Source organism: Moschus berezovskii, chromosome 21 (assembly GCF_049115385.1).
Source record: "Moschus berezovskii isolate FMDL1 chromosome 21, NW_MosBer_1.0, whole genome shotgun sequence".
Lineage (NCBI taxonomy): Eukaryota > Metazoa > Chordata > Mammalia > Artiodactyla > Moschidae > Moschus > Moschus berezovskii.
Window position 1 is genome coordinate 41,243,102 of NC_142480.1, and position 17,192 is coordinate 41,260,293.

The window sequence follows — 17,192 nt, forward strand, 5'->3', positions numbered from 1 at the left end:
CAGGTTAGTGTACAATATTTTCTAATTTCCCTTTGATTTCCTATTTGACACATGGTTATTTAGAAGTGCATGACTCACTTTCCAAATATTTGGGGATTTTCCAGATAGTTTTCTGTTATTGAGTTCTACCTCAATTTCAAATCAGCCAGAAAACTTTTTAAAAACTATTTATGTATTAAGTTGTTTTTTTTTTTTTTTTGCCTGTGTTGGGTCTTCATCGCTGCACAGGCTTTTTCCCTAGTGGTGAGCAGGGCCCACTCTCTAGTTGCAGTGCACGGGCTTCTCGTTGCGGTCACTTCTCCTGTAGAACATGGGCACTAGGGTGGATGGACTCAGTAGTTGGGGCTTACAGGCTTCAGAGCACAAGCTCGAGCTGTGACACACAAGGTTAGCTGCCTACAGCATGTGGGATCTTAGTTCTCAGACCAGGGATCAAACCCATGTTTCCTGCATTGGCATGCAGATTCTTTACCACTGAGCCACCAGGGAAGCCCCAGAGAACATATTCTGCATGAACTGAATCCCTTTAAATTTACTGAGACTCATTTTATGGCCCAGAATATTGTCTATCTTGGAAATGTCCTGTGGGAACTTTCAAAGAATGTGTACTCCATTGTTATTGATTGGAGGGGTCTATAGATGTCTATTAGGTCAAACCATTTAACAGTGGCTCTTCGCATGACAATTTGAATTCGAATTAAGATAAAAACCTGAAAAAGTAAATTCTAACTTCCAGGCAAAATTGAAAAACAAACACATCCAAAATTTCACCAATACCCTTAAAATAATGTTACTTAATAATTAATGTTAATAAAGTTGGAAGAAGCTTAAAAGAAAAAAAACAAACTTCATGTCAAGAAAAACAAACAACCCAATCAAAAAATGGGCAGAAGACCTAAACAGACATTTCTCCAAAGAAGACATAAAAATGGCCAACAGGCACATGAAAAAATGCTCAACATCAATAATTATTAGAGAAATGCAAATGAAAACTACAATGTGGTATCAGCTCATACTAGTCAGAATGGTCATCATCAAAATGTTTATAAAATAATAAATGCTGGAGAGGGTGTGGAGAAAAGGGAACCCTCCTACACTATTGCTGGAATATAAATTGGTACAGTCACTTTGAAGAATAGTATAGAGCATCCTTAAAAAGCTAAAAATAGAGTTGTCATATGATTCAGCAATTCCACTCCTGGACATATATCCAAAAGATGAAAACTCTAATTTGAAAAGATACAGGCACCCCAATGTTCGCCGCAGCACTATTCACAATAGCCAACACATGGAGGCAAACTAAACGACCACTGACAGAGGAATGGGTAAAGAAGATATGGTGTATATCTACAATGGAATATTATTCCGCCATAAAAAGAAAGAAATGATGCCATTTGCAGCAACGTGGATAAACCTAGAAATCATCATACCAAGTGCAGTAAGTCGGACAGAGAAAGACGAAATTCATATGAGATCATTTATATGTGGAATCTAAAAAAACGATACAAAAGAATGTGTTGGAACTGATGGGACCTCAGAGACTAGACTGAACAACTCAGTTCACAGCAACTCTGAAAGCCCCAGCTATGCGTGTAAGGCAGCCACACTGGACCCCATGCTGACCACACCTCCCTGAGTCCCTGTTTACCTGCCCTAACATGGACCTGTGCTGACCATGCCTCCCTTAGTCCCCATTTACCTAGTCCACCGTGGACCTGTGCTGACCATGCCTCCCTGAGTTCCCGTCTACCTGCCCCACTGTGCAGAAGATGTGAGCGTCATCCTGCTGGAAGCGCCTGACGCGGGTCAAGCCACTCAGAGCTCCTGACGGCTCATTCCTGTGAAGAACCCCGAAGTCAGCAAGTCTGATCGGCATTTCTCTCCAAGACCGTGGGCGATGGGCAAACATCAGACTAGAAAAGACACAGGGGCACACGGTGTTTCCTTACTGCAGAAGAGATGCAGTAACCATCTGAATGTTGATAAGTTAACAATTAAATGACTCAGGATTTGTGAACACCTGATTCTTGTTCTTAGATCACCAATTAAAAGAAATTTCTTCTCCCATCAATTATTGAACACTGTATTTATATCACTGCACACTCTGAGAAAGAACCCAATCATCTCCTCCAGAAATACTGCTCCCTATTCTTATTCACCCATTTGCACTAACCATCTACAATCTATCTCAAAGGCTGCTTCCTAAGTGAGGCAGCCCTGGACACTCCCCAGAAGGGCTGGACAGTCGAGCCTCAGGCTCCAAGAACAGCCAGAATTGCCGCAGATTTGACACTGGTCTTACTTTTTCAATAACTGACTGTGTATTTGTTCCTTCTCCAATCTGCTCATGAGCTCGAGGAGGAAATGGTTGTGTCTAAAGCCCCCCGCTAATATTCTCTCTGCATGAAAGGCATCTCTTCTGTAGGAAGCAACCCTCGCTTCCACACCCCATCACCACTAAGCAACTGTGGTCCTGATTCCTTGTTCTGAGATAAGAAAATACAAACTTACACTCTCTGCTTGTGTTCAGTTTTCTTGTAATAATACTGAAATCACAGCTTCAACTGGTACCCAATGGGAAACTGAGTTAAGAAGTAGTTAATACAGGTGTTTTGGAGAATGCAAAGCACTAGGTTTTAGCCTCCACCTTTGTTTTAAAAAAGCGGCTATAGAATATTTACATATCAGTTTTCATAAAATTAAAGATAAATACATATCTTTTATATGCAATTACCACAGAGTTGAATTTCCTTTAGTCTTTACTGAAAAGGGAAAAGAGTTTTCTTCAGTATTCAGAGGTTTCTTTCAAGTAGTTACCTTCTAAGGTCAATTTACTGAAACTGTGTATGTTGATATGAAACTACAATAGGTGGGATATTTTTTGGTGGAAAATTGTACCTGTTCACTTCAAGTTGTAAAATCTACTTCTCTGACAAGGTTGCATTCACATCCTATACAGCTTTATGATAATTACATTCTTTCATAGATTCTAAGACAACCTTGACTGTAAGATGGACCATTACATTATGTGCGACTAAGAAGGAAAACAACCAAGAATTAAATTATGGCATAATGCTAAGATACCAACTATAAGACACGTTTCAATTTCAGGGATGTTGAAATATGGAGAGGGGAATGCATCTTAGAATCAATGAAATCCAGTCACTGATTGTGAGCTCACTGGTCTTGTTATAATCAACCCAAATAGCATGTAAGAACTAAAAGTTCTGCAAATATGTATATTTGAAGTATATTACCATTGGGAAGAGAAATGTAATAATTTATAAAATTGATGGGTAATATTATCCTCTGAGAAGCACAAAATACTATATGTTTTCTAGCCAACAGCCCACATCTGGCAAAGAGCAAATATATTTTAAAAGTAAATACATCCTCCAGAATGAAACAACTTGGTAAAGATGATTTCTAAACACCGTTCTTCATGTTAAAGGACCCTCTTAACTCCAAAAAGCAAAATAATATTAAAAACTAACTGTAGTGAAGTACCTGCTAGGTATAGATCTGCTTCATTTTTCATACTCACCAGTGCCCTGGGAAATTCATGGGCTTAAGGGCAAAAGTGTCCTTGTCGATGTCAAAGGTGAACATGTTCTCACTGTAATGCTGCCAGTGTCCAGAGGCCTCCCAGAGCTTGCAGCTGTACATGTTGGGGGACAGGACCTCCGTGAAGTTGCGCTGGTGGTGCTGCTCCTAAAGGAGACAGGTGCACAGAGCTGAAATCTGCTGGGGCAGGGCATAACTGCAGGCAAGAGATACCCAGACAAGGACTGCTAAATTCAGGATCATGCCTTACATCAGTTCACAGCTAATATGCCCTTGGTTTTAAGTGTGGTACCTTATGGATCATAAAAGAAAGATTCATGTATACTCAGTATACTTTTCACATTAAGTATATTCATTTTATACGGCAACCCACTCCAGTATTCTTGCCTGGAGAGTTCCATGGAGAGAGGAGCCTGGTAGGCTCCAGTCCATAGCCGCAAACAGTTGGGCACAATTGAAGTGACTTAAGTGCAAGCATACACGCACATATTCATTTCATAATATAATGGTATATAGTATATAATAGCAGTCACCAACATTTCTGGCACCAGAACTGGTTTTGGGGTAGACAATTTTTCCACTGACTGGTGGCAGGGGTGGGGGAGGTTGGGATGTTTCAAGTGTATTACATTTATTGTGTGTGTCCACGTGTGTGAAGTCGCTTCAGTTGTGTCCAACCCTTTGAGACCCTATGGATGGACTCCTAGCCCACCAGGCTCCTCTGTCCATGGGATTCTCCAGGCAAGAATACTACAGTAGGTTGCCATGCCCTCCTCCAGGGGATATTCCCAACCCAGGGATCAAACCCAGGTCTCCTGCACTGGAAAGTGGGTTCTTTACCACTAGTCCCACCTGGGAAGCCCACATTTATTGTGCACTTTGTTTCCATTGTTATTACACTGTCATATATAATGAAATAATTATACAACTGACCATAATGCAGAATCAGTGGGAGCCCTGAGCCTGTTTTCCTGCACCTGGATGGTCCCATCTAGAGGTGCTAGAAAACAGTGATACCTGGAGTGTGTTGCCTATGTGCAGCCTACTCCATAATCCCATTTTGGTTGCTGTCACTGCAGAAGCTACCTGCAATGCGGGAGACCCTGGTTTGATTTCTAGTTCGGGAGGATCAGCTGGAGAAGGGATAGGCTAACCACTCCAGCATTCTTGGGCTTCCTTTGTGGCTTAGCTGGTAAAGAATCTGCCTGCAATGCAGGAGACCTGGGTTTGATCATCCCTGGGTTGGGAAGATCCCTTGGAGAAGGGAAAGGCTACCCACTCCAGTATTCTGGCCTGGGGATTTCCATGGACTATACAGTCCGTGGGGTTGCAAACAGTTGGACAGGACTGAATGCCTTTCACTTTCACTGCAAAAAACCCTACTTCACAAAGATGGGATACAGGAAATGGAAGCAGGCTTTTCAGTGCTTTTGTGGCAATTTCAGGATATTCCACCTCAACCTTAATCTAAAATGTATGGAGATCTGGAGTTGTGTCAAACATACTCTTAAGCCCACCATCATTTGCAATCTCAGGTGGTAATGTCACACAGAACATTTCCTCCTTCCTCTCTCACAGGGAGTTCCACAGTTGGTCTAAAGTTTATCTTTGTATCATATGTGCTCTAGAAACTCAAACGGACAAGAGGTACATTTAATGAAATCCAAGGAAAATACAAATTGTCTCAATGTTTTTAGTTGAAGGCACAATGCAGCATTTCTCTTTGAGGTTCAAAATTCTGAGTATTATTAAAATTAAATCAATGGAAATGCTTGGCTATTTTATGATGAGAGAAAATGGTAAAATACAAAATGGAGTTGAATAAGCATAGAATATTTAAAAAATTACTTACTCGTATGAAGTCTACCAGTGTGTTATAAATGAAGGCTCCTCTAGGAAGAAAGAAACAGCTTCCAGGGCTTAGATCATGGAAAAAGAAAAGTTCCTGTTCCTAGGTTGAAAAAGTAATTGCATCTCAAATTCCATTGCTGCTGCATATTTACTCTACACATATGATATGCTAGAATAAAACATACGCTCAGTTATTTCCATGTTCTAATAGATGAAAATCCAAATACCTGAATCTGACTTATGTAACAGTGCATGTGAAGTTACAACTCATATTTATGATGACCCAGCTTTGAAATTAACTCTTATTTCACCTGGGATTCACCGCTGATTTCTTACTTGGCACCTTGGGGTATGGATCTCATGAGGAGACGACACGGCAAAAAGGTCAGGAAAGTTCACTGCTGGAGGTGGGCTCTGAGTGGCAGTGACCTCTGCATGGCCGTCATGCTAGGAGTCCACCCGGGTGGCCACCACCCTCCAGTGTCCATCCTCCTGCCTCCCCACACACCACCCAGCAGAGCCAAGGACATGGAGCTCCACAGTGAGCACCAGCCCCTCACATCACAGCACCCATGTGGAGGACTGAGAGTTAAACCAGGTCTACCTGCCTGCAAGTCTTGTTCTTGCTCTGCTTCCCAAATACAAAGTATACTATCAGGTATACACTCTTTTTTCTTTAAAAAATTTTGTATCATTATAAAAACGAGAGAGAAGTGCAATTTTTTAAATCTAATGGAAATACAAGAAGGAAAAGGTTAGTAGACACTGGGGGTAGGAGTGTGAAAGAACTCAGCAGCAAACCACGAGTGCCAGGGAAACAGAAGACAGGAGGGGAGAAGAAACGTCAGCATTAAGACAGCCTGGTTCCAAGCCTTGGTCACAGAGCAGTGCAGCAGCACTTGGTGGGCTCACCTTCCCGATCGTCCTGTGGTCCCGGGCCCTGGCTTCCTCCTGGAGCTCCTCCCAGGCAGCCATCTGCTGCTCATCAGGAAAGGACACCCCGTAAACCCTCTGCAGCATTTCCATCTCAGGGTTGTCCTCCCAGTATACCAAGGAATTCTAGACATCAGACAAGATTCGGGTAAACACGTCAAACTCTTGGTGACCAGTAAAATCGCTCTGAAATACTAATATGTGCAGGTGGTTCATACCAGGGGCCTGAACTGCCATGGACCTGGATATAAGCCAGGCATCCTGGACACCAAGGGATGAGGGACTATATACAACTTCCCACCTGAATATCAGCACAACTGACTCACAGGGGACTTCTTGTAGACTTAGAATCTTAGCTTGTTTCCAACTAAACCTTCCCACTCCAAATTACACCATTAATCAGTAAATTACATAGTCAGTCTGCTGTGGGTTCTAGGAGTGAAAAGTGAGAAAGAAAGTGTGAAAACGAGGGAAGGCAAGCACCACGTGCATCACCCAGTAGAGGGCAGTGAAGGAGAAAGGGGTGTGGTAGCTGGCCCCCTGCTCCTTCTGCCTCCCTCTGCCTTGAGAAAACCAAGGCAGGTCAGGACAGCTCCATCAGTCCCAGGCCTCTCGCTTCCACAGCGTGTTTTTGGCATCACACCATTCCATCTCTTTTTTCCCTCCTTTTCCTACATTATATTATTCTCATGGCAGATAAACACACATTAGAACTCAAGAAAACAAGAGTATGCAGAATATTTTCACAGATAAAAATGAAATGTACTGTGAAACTTACAGTAAGGTTAAATGACAGACAATCAAAGGCTATGTCAGTTCAGTTCAGTTCAGTCGCTCAGTCGTGTCCGACTCTCCGCGACCCCATGAATCGCAGCACGCCAGGCCTCCCTGTCCATCACCAACTCCCGGAGTTCACCCAAACTCATGTCCACAGAGTCGGTGATGCCATCCAGCCATCTCATTCTCTGTCGTCCCCTTCTCCTCCCGCCCCCAACCTTTCCCAGCATAAAGGCTATGTAAAATGTTCTAATTATCAATTCTAAAACACTGTATTATTTTTAGAAACCCCATACAAAAGTCAAATACACATGTGGTGTTTGATAGTGGCACAGTGCTCATATTATACAAGCTATTATTGAACTACTATCTTATCTAGTTCACTTAAAGTTTACTATATCAGAAAAAAATCAATCCTTACCTTGAAGATTTTTATAAGCTTAATATTTCCAGTGTGTCTTATGTGAGGGCCTTTACAAAGTTCAACTAGTGGACCGCACCTGTGGTGAAATATTTAAAACATGTCCAGACACAGTTACAGCTTTGGGGACTATTGGTTGGAAACCATGTTCTATGTTCTGGGGCAATGTTTAATTCAGGAACAACTTAGTGTGAATCCATCTTTAATTTAGGGTGCAGGAAAAAGGCAAGTCACACAGTCTCAGATCCCAATCTTCCCCCTTCAGGTTGCATACAGAAGCCACAGAATCTTTGGAAAGAAACTTTGCAGACAGACACACCTCTTTTCACGGTCATATCCTGAGGCTCTTAAAGGGCTTCCCAGGTCGCTCAGCAGTAGAAAACCTGCCTGCCAATGCAGGAGACGCAAGAGACATGGGTTCAGTCCCTGGATTAGGAAGATCCGCTGGAGGAGAACATGGCAACCCACTCCAGTATTCTTACCTGAGAAATTCCATAGAGTCGCAAACAATTGGACACACACAAGGCTCTTAAAAATCTTCACTGTTGGAAAATCAAAAATCCACTTTCCCACTCTACACTAATTTTCAAAACCAAAATTACATGAAAGATATAAAAAATACATTCACTTGATAATTTAAGTCAAAAATAAACTTCACCAGGTTATAGTCCATCTACACTGCATGAAACCTATGTAAATGCTGGACTTGGGTGACAGAGACATGGCAGTGTAGATGGACTATAACTCATGTCACACTCTGGATGGGGGGGATCTTGACCATGGGGAAGCCACATGCACACAGGGGCAGGGGTGTATGGGAACTTGCTGCCCGTCCTCCAAATTCTGTGGCAAACCTAAAACTGCTCAAAAAAATAAACTCTATTAAATAATATATAAATTCAAGGGTTTTCTTTGCTTGTTTTCAGGCCCTCTGGTTTTATAACAAAATGCCTACTTGTATTTTGGTTTATTAGATGATGCAAAAGTTTCAATCAGAGACGAAACCACTATAAAGCATTTGTCTGCACCTGTAATGAACAAGAGGCCATAAAACCCTAACAAGAGTAGACTCTTCTCCAAGTACAGAAACATGAACAGAGTTAAGATAGAAACAATGCAGGTCAGAGAAAGATGACTTAACATGAACCAATTCAAGAGAAATTTAGTAACGAAAGAAAGTTGTTCCTTAACTATTCCAACCAATTTTAAGTATTTTTAAAGTTCACTAGTTAAAAAGTTAAAAATCATAATGAATACATAAAGGGACTGGATTATTCAAAGTAGAATGAAGTTTTAAACATGAAAACACCATTTTTTGAATGACTGGGATTTATGAACTGTTCTCTGTCCAAAAAGGAAATTTTAAGTTAATGCTCAAGAGAAATGGAAAAAAATGCCTGATTAGTAAGAAAGACTTAAATAAGCCAATCTTTAAATAACCCCACAGGGAAAAAAGTCATTAATGTTCGAAAAATTAAACACTAGCCATTCCAATTGATAAAATAAGTGTTAATGCTGACCTAAGAAACATTTTTAAAAAAAACAAAAGGGAGTCTCCAGGTGGTGCAGTGGATAAGAATCCACCTGCCAATGCAGAGGACATGGGTTCAAACCCTGGTCCAGGAAGATTCCACATGCTGCAGAGCAACTAAGCCCGTGTGCCTCAACTACTGAAATCTGGGTGCTCTAGGGCCTGCAACAAAAAGCAGCCCCCACTCTCCACAACTAGAGAAAGCCCTTGCACACCAATGACAACCCAGCAGAGCCATAAATAAATAAAATTGTATTTAAAAACCACAAAAGATCAAGTATTAAAAGTCAGAAATTTAAAACTCACCATATCTTGTCAATTTCCTCATTTGTTTTTAAACTCTGAAATGGCACGCTAATATTTATTTGTATTACAGGTAACAATAAAATCTTATCAGGTCACTGGAGAGTGGTAAAAACAAGCATGGTATCCACCTGCAGCATAAAGTGGTCACATGTTCACATGACCCTTCAGGAAATGCACTGTGCACAGATGTGCATGAAGGGGATGTGACTTTACTCACGGTACAGCTAAGTCACAGAACCACAGCACTTGAGTGTGGAAAGGAAGTGCCCTGTGCAGGACATCTGTGGTCATATTTATTACAGGGACAAGTCTTCTCTGATGGGAATGAGAAAGTCACAGGCAGCCAAAGAAGGGGACACCAGAAGTGGGGACAAGCAGTACCCATAAAGCAGTTGAACAAGTGGACAGTAAGGGGGGCTGGGAGCCTGACATACAGCATAACTAAGGGTTTGGGTTTGGGCTCCCACGGTCATTACTGATGCATACAGGGTGATGCTCTTGGCCCCTAAACAGTGGATAGTGTGTGGTGAGAGGCAGAGAATCATACCTGAGGAGATGGCCCACTATAGCTCCACTGCCCCCCAATATGAACATGGGAAGATGAACAGAATTCCTCTCCTGAAAAGCCCCCAAAACATGAGGCCCTGAGAACACTGTCTCACTTGCAGGGAGAGAGGCGCGCTACAGCTAACATCCCCAAAACAGAATGTGGGTTTGTTGTCATTTATTTGCTAAGTTGTGTCTGACTCTTTGCGACCCCATAGACTCGTAGCCCGCCAGGCTCCTCTGCCCATGGAATTCTCCAGGCAAGAATACTGGAGTGGGTTACCATTTCTTCCTCCAAGGCATCTTTCCAAAGCAGGATCAAACCCATGTCTCCTGCTTTGGGAGGAGGGTTCTTTACCCCTGAACCACCAGGGAATCCTGTGGCTTTTTAGTACCATCCTGATAAATACAAATGAGAAAATCATTACCTCCCTTTGCAGTGACATTTCAGAGTCCCCACACAAAGGAGTACTCTGTCAACCATGCAAACTTACAATCAGGCCTCCCACTCAAAGACAAACTTGCTTCTGCTAACGCCTTCAGATGCATCACTGAGCAGAGTTTACAATTCACGCACACACGTTACCTGTAAACTGTGGTCGTTGGCGTGGCCACCTTCTCCTTCAGGATGCGGCATTTAAATTTATTGTACTACAAAGGAAAATACACCCAAATAGTATCAGATAAAACGTTTAAGTGGGAAAAAATGTTCCCTTTTTCCAACAAACACTGAATGGGCATCTGCTATGTTCTAGGTGCTAAGACCCTGGGGACACATGGAGCTCAGTGCCTGGTTCTGTGCCATCCAGGATGGGTGCCCAGAGCCTGTGTGGGCCCTGAGCATTTGACACGTAACTGATCTGAACTGAGGGGCACCACCAGGCCAAAACACACTGGATTCCAGAAGCACAATGTGAAAAAAAGAATATAAAATCACTTTTTATGTTGGTTACATGTTGAAGTAATATTTTTTGATTTATTGGGTTAAATAAAATGTAATAAAGATCAATTTCACCTTTCTTTTACTTTTAAAATGTGGCTACCGGAAAATTTCAGATGACATACATGGCTCAGATTTGGGAATGGCGTTATTAGACTGGACTGTTCTAGAAGATTTCAGCTTTAACTACACGAAATAAATAAAATTCTGAAGACACAGCTACATTATGAATTTGTACAAAAAATTAAAACAAAGTCTATAGTAAATGATATTATTACATTAAAAAACTTGGCAGACACTTTTCTGCTTTCATCATTATTACTATTGTGCCAGATACTGTGTATTAAATAACTACTTAAAGGAGGTGATTGTTGGGAGAAAAAAATAGATTTGTATGATTTAACCATTGTGTACTTACACGTTAAAATCAAGTCATTTTTCTTCACAAAGTTTTGATGGAGTTTAGTTCTCAACCCAAGGAATGCAAGAAAATAGTTGCAAATCGCGTATCTAATATGAGATTAATATCCAGAATAAATCAAGAACTCCTACAGCTCAACACCAAAAAACAAACAACTCAATTCAAAAGTGGGAAAAGGACTGAACAGACATTTCTCCAAAGAAGATCTTCAAATAACAACAGGCGTGTGGAAAGATGCTCTCACCAGCCATTCAGTCAGTTCAGTTCAGTTCAGTCGCTCAGTCGTGACCGACTCTTTGCGACCCCATGAATCACAGCACGCCAGGACCCCCTGTCCATCACCAACTCCCGGAGTTCACTCAAACTCATGTCCATCGAGTCGGTGATGCCATCCAGCCATCTCATTCTCTGTCGTCCCCGTCTCCTCCCACCCCCAATCCCTCCCAGCATCAGACTCTTTTCCAGTGAGTCAACTCGTCGCATGAGGTGGCCAAAGTAATGGAGTTTCAGCTTTAGCATCGGCCATTAGAGAAATACAAATAAAGACCAGGATGGGGTACCTCTTCACACCCACTGGAATTGTTATTTTATTTTCTTGAAGGGAAAGGGAAGGGAAGGGAGAGAAAGAAAAAGTCAAATTGGCAAGAATACAGAGAAGCTGGAACGCTTATGCTTGTAGGAATGTAAAACAGTACAACCACTGTGGCAAACAGTGTGGCAGTTGCTCAAAAAATTAAACAAGATTTCCATATAATTCAACAACTCCACTTCTGGGTATACACTGAAGAACTGAAAGTGGGGACCTAAAGAGATACGAGTACAGCCAGGGAGTAACATTTTTCTTACAGTCAAGAGATTTCCGTTGACAGAGAGTGAACAAATAAAAGGTAGTCCATCCATACAATGGAATGAATCTTATTCAGTCTCAAAAGAGGAAGGCAATTCTGACACTCGCTACGACATGGATGAACCTTGAGCAAACAACACTGAGGCCACTCAGAAGGACAACTACTATGTGATTCCACCTGATGAGGCCCTAGAGCAGTCACTCTCAAGGAGACAAAAGGGGTGAGGAAAAGGGGATTCGGCGTACTTGCTGGGAGGTGCAGAGCTCTGGAGATGGGTGCTGACAGTGACTGCACAACAGTGTGCGAGTACTTAACACCACAGAACTGTCCACTTAGAACGTGATTCAAACGGTAACTTCTATATTTTGGATAGTTTACCACACACAGAAAAAAAGCAGCTGCAACTTTTACCAAATCGAAATCTACTTTTTAATTCAAGCCTACAGAACTAACATTATCGCACACACTCTCAAATTATGCTTTCTTTGATATTTATGATTTTAAAAATAAAATTTAGAAGATATTTAAGTAAATTAGTTTGAACAATAAAAAGAGAAAGTTGAAGTTTTACACAGGTTACTCCAGGCTAGAATCTATTTAAAAAAATAGCAGAAAACCCCAAGGAAAAGAGGAAAAGCCAGAATCTTATATGGTATTATTAACATTGTTGAATTCAATAGCTGGAGTACTAACAACACTCAGGATTAATCAGATTTATAAAACACACAAATGAACACTATTCTCCCGGCCCTTCACCTACTTATATTTGCATTACAAATTTGAACCAAGCGTTAGGAACAATGCGGTGAGCAGGGACTGACCATTTGTTTAAAGCAGTGGTGTGCTATCACTGCTTAAGTCCCCCCCGTAATCACCTTGAATAGGTCTAGGAGGACCTCCGTGCTGACTTCCAGTCTCTCAAATGGCTGCTGCTCTTTGATGATGGCCTGGCACATACTCTCCAGCACCGGCAGCTCTGCGCTGGACACGGCCCTGCAGGGAAGAAGCGATAGTCACCACAGACTGCTGGGACGGAACCTGTGACCTGAGGCCCTAGTCATCAGCAGATCAACTTTCTCGCAGAGGAACGTGGTGCTCATGTCCCTCCAGTCTCGTGGGCCGCACCCCCCACCACCAAGCCCAAGGCTGCCCCACAGAGGCCTTGGATGCTTTGGGACAGCTCCCTGCCATCCTCCGTCCCACCCTACTTCTAGGTCACTGAGCTCTCGGCTGAGTGCCAACCTACTTGTCCCACAGCTCTGTCACCTCCTGCAGCAAACGGTGGTGTGTCTGTTTCTGTCTCCCCCGACTGGATGGCTGAGCCCATGAGGACAGGCTGATCTCCACTGGGGAGTCAGAAGCACCAAGCCCGGCACACAGGAGGCATCTACACATTCTGAGATGACTCTGATGGGGAAGGCTGCTCACAGGGGATGAGCTGGCTGGGCTAGGAGAGGAGCTACAGAGTAGAGCACTAGGCACTCGGGCAGCGTGGAGGTAACAGCTGGAGGCAGAATGAACCACAGGCAACCAGGCTACAGAGGCCAGGGGTCTACGCTAAGGCAGAAGGAGCGAGAAGCGGGGTCGGGGAGAACTCCTGAAGGGACAAAATGGGCAGACCTGGATGGAGTGACAAGGTGAGGGATGAGGGCCAGGTGGGGTAGGGAGGACCCTTGGTTTTCAGTCTGACAGCTGGGAAGGTTTCCACATAGAGTCATGAGAGGTAAGGAGGGCTGAGGTGGGGCCTGTGGCTCGGGAGTTCATGCACAGACCTAGGGAATGTGAAACCTCCAGAGACTGGCCCTTCTGGCACCAGCCACGGGATGTGTGGCTGGGGGGCACGTCGCTCTTGACCATCATGAGGAGGACTACCTGCTCTCCGGGGATTAACCTGACCACTCTGGTCCGAATCAGTAGTCTGCCCTAACAAGTCTCAGGTTAGATAAATAGTGTGCATGTCTTTCTTGAGGAAAGAAAGAAAACCATTTGAGAAGTTACCCTCAAATCTACACTCAAAAAAAATAATAATTTTCACAAACGGTTACCCCATCTGTAATCACGTCCTGTATCAGATACTCAATGCACCGACAAGTAAGCTCTCAGGGTTACCTGTCTTCCAGGTACACGTCGGAGTGAAAGCCGCCATCGCCGGGTAGGCTGCAGCACAGGAGGCCCCCATAGTGGAGCTCCAGGGCTTCCCCGAGTACGTGGGCGCTGGAGTGCCAGTATACCTGTGGTGGGACAAGAGGCCAGGCCATAGCTGCATCATGGGATGCCACCAGGCAGACGCAGGGACGCATGAGCATGTGGGTACAGCATTAGGTGACAGACCCCAGGACACAGACAGTGTCGTCTCTGCAGACTGCTGAGACCCGCATGTTTCTGAGCCCTCCTTGGAGCCCACTGTGCCCCGACCCTACCCCACCCCTGTCCTACCGGCCAGCTGTGTACTTCTCCTACAGCTTTACTCTGAGCACCACTGAGCCCGGCTCCTAAATTATTTCCTTATGGGACTCAACCATGAGCAGAAGAGAGCTAGACCATGAGCAGAGCAGCCACCCAGAGCTGGTTCAGGCCCAGCGCAGAGGGCCACCTGTGAGTGTGAGCACTGGCCCCCTTTCTCCTCCTCTGGCCAGCCTTTCTAAGTGAGAGATGCAGCCACAGTGGCTGTTCCTGACATCATTCACATTAACAAGATTTTGTGTCTACACAGCAGTCTTCACACACTAAACAGCTAGTGGCTGTGGAAGTTTGAAAGAGGAGTCAGGAAGGCAGAGGAGTCTCCCGGAAGTAAAAGTTACTGAAACATCTGAGCTCTGCATACTATTAACATGGTACCTTTGTGACAAGGTCACTGAGTCTCACCTAGATAATGTACACCAGGGTTGGGGCTGGAGACTGGGAGGTAACTCTCATTTTCATGAGCAACCACAACTATTCTGGAAGCCCTACAGCGTGACACCAGGTACCAGGGGCGGACTTATCAGGCACTCTAGGAAGATTTCCCATGATAATATGATAAATGCTTTATCTTTCATGATGTCACTGAACACAGTGGGAGAGAACGTCAAGGAGGCTGACCTCTCTGTGGAACATTAAGTTTGGTGGTCCCCTGTCCCCACCAGCCATATTCCTGACAGACTGAAGGCACTTAGCAGCCCACTGTTAAAGAACCATGTCTGCAGGTCAACCAAGAGCCCACCTGTGTGGGAAACTGCTCAAGTCTCAGCAGGATTCTGACCTCAGGAAAAGGTTAAGACCACCTGCCAGGTCAGCTACCACAGCTGCTCTGGACTGGCTCCTACTTGACCTTTTCCAGAGGTTGACACTACCTGAAAGCATTGAGCTGTTTGATTTGCTTACTAACTATCCCTTCCACCTGTCATGAACTCTGCCGCCCACAGGATCGGCACATGCACCCAGCACCCTGGATGCTGGTCAGCTGACTGTGGAAATCAACACAGGTTTACAAGTTCCAGGGTGGCATCTGGTATGAAACTAGGTGACAGTTGTTAGGGTTAGTCCTTAAGTTAGAAAAACTAACACACATATGCAAGGTATGTATTTCATTACATATTTTGTTCATGCTCTTTATGAATCACTTTTAAACACAGTGTCATGAATGTTAGATTTATTAAACACCAAACTTAGAAGATCACAAAACCCACTGTTCTACCCTTTAGTGTGTGACTTTGTACATGGTATATCTGACAAAATAAACACCCAAAGTGTGGTTGGCTGGTTTTCAGACACTTACGGCCTGGGCCTCCTCATCCTCGAAGGTGAGGAGCTCCACAGTGGCGTCCCCTTCCAGCGGGCGGTCCAGGTCCCACAGCTCCCCATTCACTTTGGCCACCACGGTAGTTTCCGCTAGCTCCTGACTGGGGAGAGACAGTCATGTGGGGGTTAACCCATCACAGACTAAAGCTATTCCTTAAAACAAAACATGAAATTAATTTCCAGGGTTTGTTTCTTTCTTAAGTGGAAAGTACAAATGTAAACTAATAGGACAGATTTTTTTTTTTTTTAAAAGGCTACCCAATTATACAGAGTGAAGTAAGCCAGAAAGAAGAACATCAATACCGTATATTAACGCATATATATGGAATTTAGAAAAATGGTAACCTGAACCCTGTATAAGAGACTGCAAAAGAGACATAGGCATTTAGAACAGTCTTTGGGACTCTGTGGGAGAGGGTGAAGGTGGAATGATTGGAGAGAATGGAATTGTAGCATGTATATTATCATAAGTGACCAGTCCAGGTTCGACGCATAAATTTTCCTCTGTTCAAAAAAAAAAAATAAAAAGGCTACCCACTCCAGTATTCTGGCCTGGAGAGTTCCATGGACTGTACAGTCCATGGGGTCGCAACAGAGTTGGACACGACTGAGTGACTTGCACTCACTTTTTAAACAGTAAACCATGACATTTTCTCCAACAGCAGACAGACTTGTAAAACATGCTACCCGACAGCTGCAGTAGAACTAAGATTTGCCTAATGCACCTACTATAGCTGGGCATTTCCGTTATAATTTGAGGGTTTTGCTTTTCTTGTTTTATTTTGGCAGTGATAAATAATGCTGCAGTGAATATTCTTGAATATTCATTGAATACTGAATATATCTTAGTTCCTGACTATTTTCTCAGGAAAATTCTAGAAGTAAACCTGGGATTTGAACTTTTAACAACTTAACTGGACTACATTGCCAAATTTTCCTACCAGGAGAGGGCCCAAGAATACCTTTCTCTGTGCTCTCCAGGAGTACAAAATTATGTTTTCTTGGCAATGTAATGTTTACATTTGTATTTCTGTGAGTGCCCTGAGCCGGGGCACAGCCCTGTGGTTAAAAGCACATACTCTGGGATCAGGCCAACCTCAGGTTGAACCCTGAACAATTTACTCAGTTTTTCTAAGCCTTGCTTTCCTTATCAGTAAAATGGGAATTACAGGATCTTCTTCATATATTTAGGCTTCCCAGGAGGCTCAGTGGTAAAGACTGCCTGCAATGCAGGAGATGGCAGGAGACGGGGGTTCAATCCCTGGATCGGAAAG

At 43.5% G+C, this 17,192-nt stretch overlaps 1 protein-coding gene across 1 annotated transcript in view; it reads right to left on the reverse strand.

Annotated features, from left to right (window-relative positions):
- TARS3 (threonyl-tRNA synthetase 3) overlaps window positions 1-17,192 on the reverse strand; it is a 43,944-nt gene that overhangs the window by 17,262 nt on the left and 9,490 nt on the right. Inside the window, exons 3-11 of the mRNA XM_055417989.2 lie at window positions 15,896-16,019; window positions 14,248-14,369; window positions 13,014-13,131; window positions 10,516-10,580; window positions 7,547-7,625; window positions 6,328-6,474; window positions 5,417-5,515; window positions 3,545-3,711; window positions 1,751-1,913 (exon numbers count right to left, since the gene is read on the reverse strand). Of these exons, the coding sequence (XP_055273964.2) occupies window positions 1,751-1,913; window positions 3,545-3,711; window positions 5,417-5,515; window positions 6,328-6,474; window positions 7,547-7,625; window positions 10,516-10,580; window positions 13,014-13,131; window positions 14,248-14,369; window positions 15,896-16,019 (1,084 nt within the window). The remainder of the gene's footprint in view (window positions 1-1,750; window positions 1,914-3,544; window positions 3,712-5,416; window positions 5,516-6,327; window positions 6,475-7,546; window positions 7,626-10,515; window positions 10,581-13,013; window positions 13,132-14,247; window positions 14,370-15,895; window positions 16,020-17,192) is intronic.